General features: G+C 54.9%; 5 protein-coding genes across 5 annotated transcripts; 2 read left to right on the plus strand and 3 right to left on the minus strand.

Annotated features, from left to right (window-relative positions):
• Positions 1–1,631: 1,631 nt before the first annotated feature.
• Positions 1,632–4,622, plus strand: CYME_CMH235C (ATP-binding cassette, sub-family A; the record flags this gene model as incomplete). Its single annotated transcript, XM_005536114.1, has 1 exon — positions 1,632–4,622. One exon carries the CDS (start codon positions 1,632–1,634, stop codon positions 4,620–4,622), a length of 2,991 nt encoding a protein of 996 aa, XP_005536171.1.
• Positions 4,623–5,573: 951 nt separating this feature from the next.
• On the minus strand, positions 5,574–6,581 carry CYME_CMH236C (hypothetical protein, conserved; the record flags this gene model as incomplete). The annotated part of the gene is made up of 1 exon (XM_005536115.1): positions 5,574–6,581. The coding sequence occupies one exon, from the start codon at positions 6,579–6,581 to the stop codon at positions 5,574–5,576; it is 1,008 nt and encodes a 335-aa protein (XP_005536172.1).
• Positions 6,582–8,272: 1,691 nt separating this feature from the next.
• CYME_CMH237C (zinc finger protein) lies at positions 8,273–8,905 on the plus strand (the record flags this gene model as incomplete). Its single annotated transcript, XM_005536116.1, has 1 exon — positions 8,273–8,905. The coding sequence occupies one exon, from the start codon at positions 8,273–8,275 to the stop codon at positions 8,903–8,905; it is 633 nt and encodes a 210-aa protein (XP_005536173.1).
• Positions 8,906–10,006: 1,101 nt separating this feature from the next.
• On the minus strand, positions 10,007–11,029 carry CYME_CMH238C (similar to glucose-6-phosphate/phosphate translocator; the record flags this gene model as incomplete). The annotated part of the gene is made up of 1 exon (XM_005536117.1): positions 10,007–11,029. One exon carries the CDS (start codon positions 11,027–11,029, stop codon positions 10,007–10,009), a length of 1,023 nt encoding a protein of 340 aa, XP_005536174.1.
• Positions 11,030–13,117: 2,088 nt separating this feature from the next.
• On the minus strand, positions 13,118–13,744 carry CYME_CMH239C (hypothetical protein; the record flags this gene model as incomplete). Its single annotated transcript, XM_005536118.1, has 1 exon — positions 13,118–13,744. One exon carries the CDS (start codon positions 13,742–13,744, stop codon positions 13,118–13,120), a length of 627 nt encoding a protein of 208 aa, XP_005536175.1.
• Positions 13,745–14,800: the final 1,056 nt, after the last annotated feature.

The raw sequence follows: 14,800 nt of genomic DNA on the forward strand, positions 1-14,800 counted from the left end.
CAAGTACTGTGGGAATCTCTCGCTTTCGTTGCGCAGCGTGACCTTGCTTTCGCACACGCTGCATGGCGCAAATGCTTGTAATGTGAAGTCATGGTAGACAGGTACCTGACGCGTACAACAGCACTGTAGCATTCTGAATAGAACCTTTAAACTGTGTAGCAAACATTGGCCATTGGCAAAAAAATCCAACTGCCTGAACTGCCACTCGGTTGTTTAGCAGAGCCTGTGCGTCAAAGCAGCACCCATTGCAATCGTGCGAGTGCAAACCGCAGCGGCCGCGCACAAGGTATGCGACGAAAGTTTGTTTTCTCTGGACCGTCACGAAAAGCGGTTGTGGACGCTCTCACAGATACCAGACTCCAGTATCTCATTGAAAGGTACTCACAGCTTCCGCGCACGTCTCATTTAAGAAGAACCGCTTCTGTTAGTTCAGCATCATGGGAGCGCCTCTTTTATTCCTCAAGAGTTCGAGCACCATCGCGCTATTCTCGCGTTCTCCATGACCTGGTCTCCCGTCACCTGGTTTCCCGATGTTCGGCGTGACGGTACCTGTGGGGCTCTCTTTGCAGTGCAGTTGTGGGTACAGAGCCAACTTGCTCTTGCCTCATATCAAATCGATGAGTCTGTTGAGGTTCTCGAAGACGCGCTTCCATCGCCTGTAATCAGTGACAAGACCGCAGTTCCGCCACTGACGCTTTGCAGTTGTGCCAGCTACTCGCCACTGTGCCCGTCCGGATTGTAGGATGGACTGGTGCAGCAAACCTGTAGCTAATGTTTCTGTCGCGGTCGCTGCTCGGAGGTACAACCGATATGGTGTACCCGTGCGGTGCCTTTCTCGAAACACTAGTGCAACGGCGCTCTGGACTCGTAGACACTTTCTTGTACAGAATGCCAGCTCGCCGAACCTAGACCAGTGCCCCTGGACGCATGACTTGGACCGGGAATCAGGGCGGAATCCACCATTCCTTTCAAAACGTTTCCACACACTGAACAAGCTTCAACCGTGTTTTCCCGTCCAGCACGCACACGAGATCCGTTCAAAAGCCATTCGCATACCAACTCGACTGTCAACGTTTGCTGCGTTTCTGGGTGAAGCACAACTGCCGTCAGCGCTGCGCAGTCTGCTCGAGATCAGAAGAGCGCGCCTCCGGGCCTCGTGCCGCTCCCGTTGCCTGCACTGGAGCGCCCCAGACGCGAGCGTTGCTGCATCCCGGCAATCATAGACACCGATCAGAGAACTTCGCACTCTTCTCGTAGTTTTCGATGGGATCGAAGCGATACACGCAATCGAGGTCCCAGAAGAGATCCAGTTGTCTGTGAATCGATCGTGCGCATCGCAGCGATCGTTACTTCAAACGGCAACACAAAACGCTATCAGCCAGCATGGGCATCAACGCGATCGTGTGAAAATCACGTCACGTTGGCGAACGTGCGGTGGCGGCGCTGGTATGCGATGACGATCGAATCACAGCGCTGCCTGCTGCTGCGCTGGTACCCGTGCGGTGAAGCGCTGCCACAGGCGCAGCGGATAGACCAGGTGTGGTCTCGTCTGTACTCCACCAGCTTCGGTATTGTCACCTGCACCTCACGAATACAGGAAAGCGGAGTGTGCGCGCTTTGAAGCTCTGATAATGGAGGCGGGTATAGGTTCGGAGCGGGCTGCTTACGTAGCGGGTACGGGGCGCGCGGAAACGGCAGTTGAAACGGTGCACGGACCGCCTCTAGTTCCCGAGCACGCTGACGTTCGTGACCCACACGGGCTTCGTGACTTGCGGCCAAGCACCCGGGGTCTGCGTTCTGCTCAGTTTCGAGCGCTTCTCATCAAAACGTACCATTATCAGCGTCGCCAATGGTGCGACTCTGTCTGCATCTTTCTCATGCCCTTCGTTTTCCTACTTGCGGCGTTTATTCTCGGGAAGATCGTGAACTCCTCTATCACACACAAACAAGTAACTGCTGCAGAGCAGAATCCGCGAGGCGGATTCGCACCGACTTTCTTTGACCCTAACCTCTGCGCCGAATACGGCTCCTTGGGTTGCGAGCTTGGGCCTTTTCTGCCCGCAATCGACATTGCAGTCGGCGGGGTTTCCGTGGACGTCCCACTGGTGTTCCCGTACGCGGGGCCAGCGAGCTCTGCGACCAACCTCGGCCGCGTGAACTATGCTATTTGCAATCCCCTGTTTTCGACTTCTGCTTGCGAAGCGCTTGCTGCAGCCGGACCGTCTGTCCGAGAGGGACTCTTCGGGAACTTTACGCTGCTCCCCTTTCTGTACAACGGCTCAGATATCTACAACGTCAACGATCTGTTGCTCAAGGTGTTTAGTAACGATACGTCCAACAAGCGCTACCAAGCCCTGGTCAATTCCTCAAAGGCATCGCCCTCGTATCTGAACAACATCTATGGACTGAGTGTGGAGAGCTTTGGCGATGGATCCAGTGGCCGGGAGGCGCTTCTCCGCCAGCTGTACAATGTCTTCTACACCAGCGATCGTTACGCATTTCCGCAGTATTTCGGTGCTTACGTAATCTCCGATACGAGCTCGTTCCCGAATATCTCTGCGACCGTCTACTACAACAATACCAATCTGAATCTACCGTATCAGTCGCTTCCGTTGACAGTGCCTGCCAATGAGTTTTGCTATCCAGACGGCAACTGCCAGCTTATCGCGGGAGTCAGTCACCTGTACGACGTTGTCGCCAAGGCGAACGGCAAACTCGGAGTCGAGAATTTGCTGCGTATTGTGCCCAAGGTCAAGGGTATTCAGTCCAATTTCAATTTTGTACAACTCGTGACCGCAGTGCTGATTGGCATTCTCCTGCATTTCATGATACCCTCAATCCTACGGAATCTGGTGATGGAGCGTGAGAGCGGCATCCGCCAAAACATGCTCATCATGGGCTTGCGACTCCCGACCTACTACGTGGTGACGTACCTCGGTTTTCTGTTGATGTACCTTTTGGTCATGATCAGCACGGTCATCTTCGGCTTAGCATTCCGTATTCCTTTCTTTACGCTGAATACACCGCTTCTGTACTTTGCAACGTTCCTGCTCTGGGGACTAGCGATGATATCCTTCTGCATGTTCTTGGCGCCGTTTTTCTGGGAACCGTCCACTGCGCTGATCCTGGGCTGGACCTATGTCGTCGTCATCAACTTTATTGGCGGCCAGTATATAGGGAACCTATTTACTTACGGAGCGTCGTCGGCGACGTTCTTGGCCACATTCCTGCTGCCGTCGTTCAGTTTCTTCTATTCAGTCTACTACGCCGGTGGCGTCAACGTTGCCGGTGTTGGCATCCATGTCAGATCCGATAACACCACCGTTCCAGGGGTCAATCTGGGCATGTGTGCTGGAAATTCACTCATTTGCTACTCATATTTATACCTGGCTGTTGAGGCAATCGTTCTGCTGCTCATTGGTCTCTACTTGGACCAGGTTATCCCGCATCGGTTCCAGGTTCGAAAGCATCCGTTGTTCTTCCTCGGTTTCAAGCGCCGCGTAGCGTCAAAAGTTGTCATCGATGAAGAGAAGGCGAACACGCTCACATCCAAGGCGGCTATCGACAGTAGCGTGCAGGCCGAGGAAGAGGCTGCTGCTGCAGCGCTTGCCGTTCCGTACGATGAGAATGCACCGAGCGTCTGCATTCATAGGCTTTCAGTCGCTTATCCCGGCAGGCCACCGTTCCACGCGGTTCGGGGCCTCTCGCTTGCATTGCGACGCGATGAGACTTTCGCAATTATCGGCCAGAACGGTAGTGGCAAATCCACGACCATGAATTGCCTTACCGGCCTGCTTGATATCACGTCGGGCGATGTGCGTATCCTTGGTCTCGAGGTCCCAGGCGATCTCAATGAAATCCAACTACAAATGGGTGTGTGTCCGCAGTTTGACGTGCTTTGGAGTGATCTCACCGGAGAGGAGCACCTCTACTTCTACGCCAGGCTGAAAAATGTCCCGCGGGCAAAAATCCGCTACGCTGTCCAGGACGCTCTGGAAAGCGTGCGGCTGGATGCGCCCCATGTACGGCACCGTTTGGCGCGAAAGTACTCCGGTGGGATGCGTCGACGACTCTCTGTGGCGATTGCCTTGATCGGGGGCAGCAAGCTGGTCATTCTCGATGAACCATCCACGGGTCTTGACCCCCAGTCGCGGTACGATTTGTGGGCCTGTATTCAGCAGCACCGTGCCGGGCGGACGATTCTGCTGACAACCCACTCGATGGAGGAGACGGAACGTCTCGCCGACCGTGTTGGCATCATGTGTATGGGTCAGATGCGAGCCATTGGAAGGCCGAATGAATTGCGTTTGCGTCTGGGCCAGGGCTATCGACTGGTACTGCAGACAACACTCTCGCGAGCAGTGGTTGCACACGAACGCATTCTGGAAAAACTGAGTAGCAGGGCGGTTTTAGAAGCAACTGTTGGTGGTCAGTTCGTGTACATGCTTCCACGGGAAGACTTGCAGCTCTCGCAGGTGTTTGATGTGATGAACGCCATGCAGCTATCAGGCATCGTTACGGACTGGAGTGTTTCACAGGCCACCCTGGAGGATGTTTTTCTGCGTGTAACCCGCGAGGCAGAGCGCGAAGCCGAAGAGCATCGTGACAAGTGGGGCCTCTGAGCGCCTCTGTTTTTTTCCGCTTGGTCGAAGCTGCAGCGCATATCTCGAGTGACGTACCTGGTCTGCGTCAGATCGATGCTGTTTGCACTGGGACACGGGAGGAATGCACCGCGCTTCCCCGCGGATCCGTGGACGCTACAAATCATAACGCTTTCGGTGCGCTAGCTGCTACTGAAGCTATTCCGCCATCGCGCCACAGAGAAAGCGCCTCAGCATCTGTTCAAAGGCATGGTGATGGATGCAAGACTCAGCCGCCGTATCCTGCACCGAATGCAGACGCAACGTCGCCTCATGACAAAGAAGCTGACACCAGCCAAGTCGCACGTCGGGGCGGGAACTCCAAATGCCTGTCTGTGTGTGTTTATTTTTACCGAAACGCGTACGATGAACATTGTTGAGCGTTTGCGTTTACGCTCACCAGTATGCGCTTGTGTGAACGTCTCTGTTTGTATTTGTGTTTGCACATATCCCGCGCACTTGCCTAGAATTGTAACCATGTTCGTTCGTAAAACTGTGCAGCGTCCACACGATTCAGTCTGGATACCCGTTTGCCCAAATTACGACCTGGATCCCGTTTCCAGGAACATCTCACTTGTTGTTCAGTGGTTTCGTTCAGTTACGCTCGCATTCAGCGAGATCCCCTAGTCGTGCATGATGTGTACGGGTGTCAAGTTCAAGTGAGCGTGCTCTCAACATCGCCAGTTCTCCGGCAGCTGGCGCGTCCCAGAAGCCCTCCACCAAGCATGGAATTTGAGGTCAGGTACACGCTGGAGCGCTCTCCGGGTGCTGATCACATCCTCGCTTGAATTTATAGCAGTACCCTCAGTACAGTTCAAATCTTGATCAGCAGCATATGTTGGGAGCGGTTCTGTTCCATTCGGGGCGATCGATGTACTTTCTACTGCGCGACGGGCGCTTCGAACTAGGGCGCCAAGCGTATAACCCGCGACTCTAAAACGGACTCAAAGAGCGGAGCGTTCGCCTCCATTCTCTACCACTCGGAAGGCACTTGGCTTCGTATTCGGGTAAGACCTCAGGTAGCCATCGAATGATCGCAGCAACGCGATCCTCATCAGCTGGATGGGTGGAGAGATAGCTCGGCGGTGAGCGATGTCCGCGCATAAGCTTTTCACGCAGCGCTTTCATCCTTTCGAACATGGGCGCCATCGCTTGTGGATCGAAACATGCTGCAGCCATCAGATGCAAGCCGATATAATCCGCTTCACTCTCCATGCGTCGACTGAACGGCAAGGTCAGTAGCAACTGCATCAGCAAGTTCGTCAGGAGACGCGTATCGATGAACTGATTGATCACAATCTGCAGTAGCAGGAGGATTTTGGCAAAGGCCAGCTTCTCCGCGCCGTGTCGTGCGACTGCATGGGCAATCTCATGCGCTAAAACTGCTGCAACCGAGTTTTCATCGACGAGGATCGGCAAAATGCCGGTGAAGACCGCGACTTTGCCACCCGGTAGACAGAACGCGTTCGGTTCGGGTGAATCGATGACGACAAATTCCCACTGATAGTGAACGCCTGGTGGACTGATCGCCTCCGCTGAAGCCGCGATTCGTTTCCCTATTCGTTCTACGTATCTACTCGTGGCAGAAGTTGCCGGCAAAATACGTCCATGGTATTGCGTCAGCACCATTTGGAAATTTGCCTTGCCGATGGCGGCCTCCTGGTCAGCAGATATATCGATCATGCGTCGCCGTTGGGTCAGCGGTGCCCGATCGATATGCACCACATAATAGACAACCCCACCAGCAAAGGTCACACCAATGAAGAGCCACTGTCTGGATGAGGGCGAGCCCCATGGAGAGGTTTCCTGCGACTGACGGCGACTGAAATAGACCTTAGTAGGCGGCCGCGGTGGTGACGGAGGAAATATTCCGAACCTGTGCTGCGCACTGCCAGTTCGCAAGTGTCGAATCGCCTGCCAGGCGCTCCGCAGCAGGTGCATGACGACGCGCACCGCACTCTGCTACCGACAGTCGGCAGCGCGTAACGTCCGCTGGCGACAGTGTGCAGACACGATGCCGACCTTGTTCACCACGACCGTGACAGGCACTATGCACTTTAGTGTCTGCTGAGGCTATCACACCACGTCGAGACAGGGACGCGGCGAGCAGAAGCGTACAGCGCTGCGACGAGAGCGCTCCGGCAACGCCTACGAGCTGGCGGCGAGTGTCCGAGCGTCACTGTGCTTGCTGCTCGCCACCGCTGGATCGCGCCTGTATCTATGACCGATCAGACTTTTACGGGAGTGCACGTCACCGGAGAGTTGAATACATGGAAAGCATTTTCGTTGTGCGTAATATATGCATAAGGGGTTCGCTGCGCCCCTCAACTACGCGTGAAGCAGGGCGCGAAGTGCGGCGAGGCTGGCACGCCGACGTGCTATCGTGTCCGTATCGGGGGCAATCGAGGCAAGCTCGGCACCCGGAGGATCGTGCGAATAAATCATGACTCGCAAATGATAGATATGGAGATACATCTTTATTCATGAATGTATGACGCGCTGAAGCGCTCTCTAAGGAATCGCAATGACGCTACGTTACCATGGTGCATTTACACAGGCGTTGCGAAAGACATTGTTGCAGGCAATCGAGGCAAGCTCGGCACCCGGAGGATCATGCGAATGAATCATGATTCCGTAAAGCAAGTCTGTATGGTGGCAATGTTGGTGGCCCAGTGCCTTGTTGAACATGAAGCTCTAGTGCGGCTGTATGGTTGTTTCCCTAGATGACGAGAGCAATCCTGCGTTTGGGAATTGCTAGGTAGATTCAGTGATCCTGCAGCATGGAAATGCGCATATGCCTCCGTACCTACGTAGTCGACGACGAATGGATCAGTGGCGTGCATCGTCGACGGTCTTTGTGCTGCTCTTCCGCTCGGTCGTCATGATCTGCAGTAATGCGCGCATTTCTTTGCAGTATCAAGAAGGTTGATGCTCCTGTAGTGGGCAGTGTTGGCGCATCCGTGCGCGTCCGGTTCGACTCGACGATGAAGAACCAATATGAAACCGGCGACAGTGCGTCCAGTGGATCAAATAGCGGCAGAGGCAATGCAGGGATCCGAGCGCCTTCGGAATCTCCATGCGAGGACGCGCGCTTTCATACTGCCACAAATCGATGCATCCAGAGGACTTTGAACGATCCTGCAGATTCATAGGCTTCCATGAACAAAAATCTAGACAAGAGATCCGTCCGCAAAACACAGTGATGTTTGAGGGTTAAGGAGGCACCCGTACAGTCCGACCTCGCCTGCACACTTTGCACCGCTGCGACAGGGTCGGCTCACGATAGAACCAGAACAATAACCAGTAGATCCGAGCGAAAGTATCGGTAATGGACCTTGAAAGCAGATTGAAGTATAATAGACGCTTTCCCTAATGCGAATATTTATCGAAAGAACCGGAATCCCTGGACAATGGAAACTTTGCGTCAACCTGGCTAGTGGACACGTGTCCCCGTGGGCGAGCGCCTGTGCGTCAAGACGAATTCCTGAATGCACTGGGACACGCCGCCACGCAGTCCGCGTCAGCAGCGCTGCTGTTTGTCGGGGTTGCTCACACGTCTTTGCGTGCTACCTTGCGCAGTGAAGATAGCAATTCGCTACCCGTAGCGGTGCTGGGGTTTGGGACTAGTCTCCATGGAGACTACGTCGGACCATTTTGCGGCGGTGAACCGACGACGTCTCCGGCCGCAGAACTACAAGTGCCCACAGTGCCCGCAGGCGTTCACGTCGAAACAGCACCGTACGGTTCACGTGCGTGTCATCCACGAGAAACGTCGTGACTACGGCTGCGGGACCTGCGGTCAAACATTTTCTCGAAAAAGCGCACAGGTGAGTCATATTCGGTACGTTCACGAAGGCCGTCGTGACCACGAGTGCCCGATTTGCAAAGTACGCTTCGGGCGCCGGAACGGCCTCAACAAACACGTTGTCGCTGTTCACTGGAAACGACGAACTTTCAGATGTGACTGTGGTGCAGCCTTTACCCGAAAAGATTGTCTCCTACGGCATCAGCGGGGTGTCCACGAGGGTCAGAGCCGACCGGGGCAATCAAGCGTGCAGTCGCCCTCGTACGGGAGCGGCTTAGCGCACGGCTCCGCCGCCCTAGTGCGGACCCCGGTGCCCTCGAAAACGACCACGTCAAACGCTTCTCCCCGCTCGCCTCTATCGAAGCCGATGGCGAGCTCGGGTGCGAGCGGCGCTCCGAGTTCATCCGGTGCGTTTACGCAATCATACGCCGACAGGAATAGCCCTTTAGCTGGAACTTGACGCGCTCTCTGTATAAAGTCGCTGACGCTGAGCCTTGGTGCTCGCGCCCCGGCCGCCGACCATCGCCGGCACTCCATTTTTCACCAAGTAGCTTCCAAGGAACTCGAGTGGTAAACGCAAGGGAGAGCACCAAACACTCCTGGCAAGCGGAACACATCATTCATGCTCACGCAATACGCCTTGTGCTGCAGTTGCGCTTGCACACGTCATTACGGGATGCAAGTCGCAGCGAAGATTGCTGTGTCTCGTCGCACACCAGCCTGCTACGTATGCCGTACGTCGGTGCTAGCGATTGTGGTGTCGGTGGATGAGGCGCTCTCGAATTCTGTCCGAGAGCGTCCGCTCCGGGGCCCGGACAGCTGCGAATGCTCCACTCGTGCGACACGGTCTAGCGCAAACGATCTGTCGTACGCACTTGCGAGGCGACATCGCTCTGGAAAGATGCTGCCTGAGAGACGCTTCCGAGACTCTCGTGGAACAAGACCGGGTAGCAGTCATGCCGGCTTCGCTGATGCGCCTTCATCGATTCAATCGAGTGCGTACTGGAATAGGCCGCAGTAGTAGGATTCGATAGCGTCGATATTACTGCTCGAGCAAATAGCATTCTATTCCTCCGGCATTTACCTGGATAGGTGCATGGAGCGAAATGCAGAGCGAAGCATTGGTTTTGCGTACCCAATGACCCTCGGTTCTCGTCGTCGGTATGCACAAAACGCTCTGCACAAGATCAAATTCGAGGTCGCTGGACCTCTGTGGCTTCTATCATTACACTACGATGCGTCCGGATGCCAACGGCAGCATGATCTCGGCTGTATGCCCACATTCGCGCATGACACCCCCTCGCACAGCGTCAAAGCACTGCGTCATTCGCGTGCGATGGACACCTCAGTGGCGCTCGTGCCAACCAATGGTGAAGCCGCCGCTCACGGCTCGCTCGTGCGTACGCCCCGCTCAGGCATACGCCCCCGGGGCATACCGTGATGCGACACCGCCGCCAGCGCCAAACCTCGGCTACGCAGCGCATATGCTGGCTCTCTTCGAAGGCGGCCTTCAAAGCTCGACATCATCGCTTGCAGCACGCAAGGGTACCATGCCGGGCGGCTACCGAACCTGTACTGGGGCTCTTTCCTGTTTTTTCTCGGGGCTGCTCTCAAAACTGATGTGATCATGCTTTTCCATGGCATTCGCGTTGATCGTTGAAGCTTTTCTCGAAGCAATTTGCAGTTTCAAAATTGAATAATAGGTCACGCCAGCCAGTGCAATAAGAATGCCGAGCAAATTCATCATCTCCAAAGGCCGCCCAAAGAACAGAAAATCGGTCAGGATAATTGCGCTCGTCTTGGCGATGCCGAGCACACAATACGTCACCGATGAGGTATAACCAATGACCATGAAAACCGAAACATTCACGCACAGTGCCGCGATCCCGGAATACGAAAGGAGGCGCACATTCTCCGCGGTGTAGGCATAGTCGATGACTCGCCTGCCGGGCTCTTTGCTGAACAAGTCCGCGACAAGAACAAACGGTATCAACATGGCGGCTACCATTGGGGCGACGTAAAGCTGTAATTGCAGCGGATTTGCATCAAGTTCCTTCTGCAAGCGCCCGGTCCAGACCGCGTAGCACGCACAGGCGACGACGCTGATGAGCGCGAAGCATGTTCCCAGAGCATTGAGGTTGAAGTCGGTTGCGAACGCCACCACCATGCCCGCCACCATGATCAATAATGAACGAACCAGCGACGTATCGAAGGATTGATTATAGAAATAAAATTCTATAAACAAAACGACCGGAGTGGACAGATGTTTCATTAGCTGATAAAAAGCCACGGAGTTATGCTGTAGCGACAGGTTACTAAACACGACGAACGATATATTTCCCAGTGCGAGTCTTGCGCACTTGCGCCAGTCCAAGTGTTTCGCTTGAAAGACGCGCACTTGCAAGAGAAGCGCCAGGCCCAGTGCTGTCACGAAATAGTGCCAGAACGTCAGGCTTGTTGCAAAGTGAAACGCCGCACGAAATACTTGCTTGTTCGCTGCGACGATGCCCACGGACGACAAAAAATTGAACGCCATGGCGGCGATACTGCGGGACGCCCCCCAGTGAGACGCTTTCGGTAGCATCTCCCAAATCGTGTGAAATCAATCCGATACAGATATTATTCGTGTGGAGCGTTCGCGAGCGCGCGCCCCCTCTGAAACCACCAGCCGCTCTCGGGTATCGTCAGCGGGCTCTACGACGAGCACCCGAACCCTCTCAACAACTGAAGTAACACGTAGAACCAGTGCCTCTATCTTAAAAACACATTCAAAGTTGACGCTACGTTCTGCAGGAAGAGATCTGCGTTCTCGAGTTGAACAGTACGGATACCGCGTATGCTCCAGAAACGCGTACCGTGCTGCGTGTGCTGTTGCCGGGAACACGCACGCACGTTGGCGCGCACGCAGCGTCGAATGCACGCATACCAACAACAGATGGCGGCGGTGGCGGGTCCCGGCAACCGCGCATCATCCAAACTGGGACACTCTCCGCATTTGTTGCTACAAAAGTGTCGGATTCGAGTAGAACACCGAATGGATCCTAGTGCTCATGCACTGAGATTGTTGCGAACCTGTTTATAGGCGTGCAGTCTCGATTCTCGACGTGCAGCGAGAAGGGCTTACGCATTCATGGGTCGTTTTCGGATGCTCGGGTGAGTCGACGCTGTGGCTCATTCGACGCTCTATTGGTGCAATTCTTGAGTCTAACGAGTATTGTTATCAAGAGGGATCATAAATTTCTAGAAGACGAGATCGTAAAATAACCGATTTCCTTAAAAAGCCCCATGCATACAAGTCTCGGTGATTCTTCTTTTCTTACGAATTTTCCGCTCAAATCACACATGCTTCAAGTTTCCGGTGCTTCTGTTCCAGGGCAACACCGGGGTGCAGCAATGCGCGCTTCTGGATTGGAGCGTGAAACGAGTCTACGTCATTTTTGGAAGACTTGTTCGCAAGATTACGCTGAGCGTTCACTGAAGTCGTCGCGCGAAATCATCGATTCCGTTCGAAAGACAAATCCTGCTTTCTTTGTGCGTGTCGCCAGGACGTCATTCCACAGCAGCATAATATTTCACACAGGATATGCAACCATAGGCTCGCTGTCACCTCTGTTTATGTGAAAAGAGGGTCTTGGCTGCGATTCGGACACGGGTCATCGCAGCGATCATCGCCAGTCGAGCGCGCGTCACGGGGTTGCACGCAGTGAGCCAGAAGCGGATCGGAATTTCTTGACCTGTTGCCGAACCTTGATTTTCCCTCAGGTACTTGTTCCATCATCGTGGACAACGTCGCGTCCCAAACATTCGATATCGAATTAGACAGCGTGCGCTTGCGTGTCCAGCGGATAGAGACCCCGCAGATGGGATCCCCTGCAAAACGCCCGTGGTCAAGGGGTACTGCATCGGTGCTAGCCTTCGTTGGCAATCAAGGGCATGTAACGAGCGACAGAGCAATCGTTCACGCGCATCGTGGCGGGCCTCGGAGCAGGAGTCGGTGTAGTAGCAGATATGGTGAACACACGGGAACAGCTTACCCCAATCACGTGTCGCCGCTGCACAAAGCGCAAGCAGGCTGTCAATGAAAAAGATAAATCCCGCGACATCGCTACGTCGATGAGCCAGACCGCGTTCCAGAATGGATGACGAGTCATTCGGCCTCGAGGCAATTCATAACGATCGCCCTGGCGTCCAGCAGACAGCTCGTGCCATCGAATGAAGCTTACAACCAAAGTATGCGCGTAAACCTGGGCTCCGTTCAGGTTCTTCGACCAGCAACGACTCCCCGGTATCTGCTTCAGAACCACGGTCCAGTGTCGCTTCCGAGAACTGGCCTCGACGCAGCGCCAGTCCATCCGACAATGCTCAAGAAACACTGGCGGATAGTTGCGTGCGGTCCAGCGCGCTGTGCCCAGCAGCCGGGCAGCACCAAGACGCTCGCGAACCGAAAGCTGCTCCGCGCTTCCTTCACTTGCCGCTGTAGAGGAAAAGGTCGCACATTTCCCAACAGTATAGAGTTTACGGTTCCTTCCAGGTACAGAGGTACGCTATGATCGCGGGGTTTACATACGGTGGACCGAAGCAGCCGCGTGCACCAGCGTTCCCATATTCATCAGGTCTGCCGTCGGTGCACGAGGTCACCGAGCCCACCACACGAACCAGCGCATGCTCTGCCTCACTTGCGATTCACGGGAATACGCGCCCGCAGCTTTTCTCTTTGCTCGCGAGTATCCTCCGGAAGCGGCTGCAGGTACGGAGGCAGTCCAGGGAACTTGGGCACGTTGCCAGTGTCCAGAATAGAGCGGCGCGCTAGCGTTGAGCCCGGACGATTTTCTGCCTTGGGCGCCGCCGCAGTAGCCACAGGCTGTTGCTCTTGCTGCTGGGTCGCTCCAGTACGCGCTTCCGCAAAGGAACGCGCCTGTGCTGTCCGCTGACGCTGCTCCTCTTCCTCCTCCTGCTTCGTCTTCGCGCGCTTGGGCACTACCTTTGGACGACCGATTGCAGCCATCGGGGCGCGGATAGGAGGTTTCGCCGCCTCTGGGACATCGTCGTCGTCGTCCTCCTCCCTCCGCTCCGGAACATCTTTAAAAGGAGACTTGACAACACCCTTCTTGACCAACTCACTGGTCGGCGCTGTTTGCGTCACTGGCGGCTTGTAACCCGGTTCACCGGGCTGAGGTTCCGCCTGCAGCTGGGAAACCAACGCTCGCCGCGCCGTCGCAGCCCGTGTACGCCGGCTGCAGCGCGACTGAACCGCACCAGAGCGCGTTCCGATAAAACCTGAGCTGATAACAAACGCCATCGCACCAGCAGACTGTATCCGAAGCAACGCACAGTACCAAACGCGTTCTTCTATGACAGGTAACGCGCACGCGACAAAAGTGTTGGCGTCTGCGTTGAACGCAGCTCGATGCCATCGCGCTGCGGTTTGCGCAGGCGGTTTCCCGCTGCGCCTCAGCGGTGCGCTGTGATCTCCGGGGTCGCCACGAGACGCCCGTCGACGCTGCGCCAGCAAACGGCGCGCTGCTGTGCGCCGAGGAACGCGCTGTCCCGTATCTGGGGGGCAGAGGTGCGCACAATCGGAAGTTATGTACAATATATAGCATAGTTATATATTTATGTCGCAGGCCAGCACACGGCGCGCTGCTGTGCGTCGAGGAACGCGCTGTCCCGTACCTGGAGGCAGAGGTGCGCACAATAAAAAGTTATGTACAATATATTGCATAGTTATATATTTATGTCGCAGGCCAGCACACGGTGCGATGTTGTGCGTCAACGCGCTGTCCCGTACCTGGGGGCAGAGGTGCGCACAATCGGAAGTTATGTACAATATATAGCATAGTTATCTATTTATGTCGCAGGCCAGCACACGGCGCGCTGCTGTGCGCCGAGGAACGCGCTGTCCCGTATCTGGGGGGCAGAGGTGCGCACAATCGGAAGTTATGTACAATATATAGCATAGTTATATATTTATGTCGCAGGCCAGCACACGGCGCGCTGCTGTGCGTCGAGGAACGCGCTGTCCCGTACCTGGAGGCAGAGGTGCGCACAATAAAAAGTTATGTACAATATATTGCATAGTTATATATTTATGTCGCAGGCCAGCACACGGTGCGATGTTGTGCGTCAACGCGCTGTCCCGTACCTGGGGGCAGAGGTGCGCACAATAAAAAGTTATGTACAATATATTGCATAGTTATATATTTATGTCGCAGGCCAGCACACGGCGCGCTGCTGTGCGTCGAGGAACGCGCTGTCCCGCACCTGGGGGGCAGAGGTACGCACAATAAAAAGTTATGTACAATATATTGTATAGTTATCTATTTATGTCGCAGGCCAGCATGTACGGGTGGCATGC

The sequence above is a fragment of the Cyanidioschyzon merolae genome, chromosome 8 (genome assembly GCF_000091205.1).
Source record: "Cyanidioschyzon merolae strain 10D DNA, chromosome 8, complete genome".
Classification (NCBI taxonomy): domain Eukaryota; phylum Rhodophyta; class Bangiophyceae; order Cyanidiales; family Cyanidiaceae; genus Cyanidioschyzon; species Cyanidioschyzon merolae.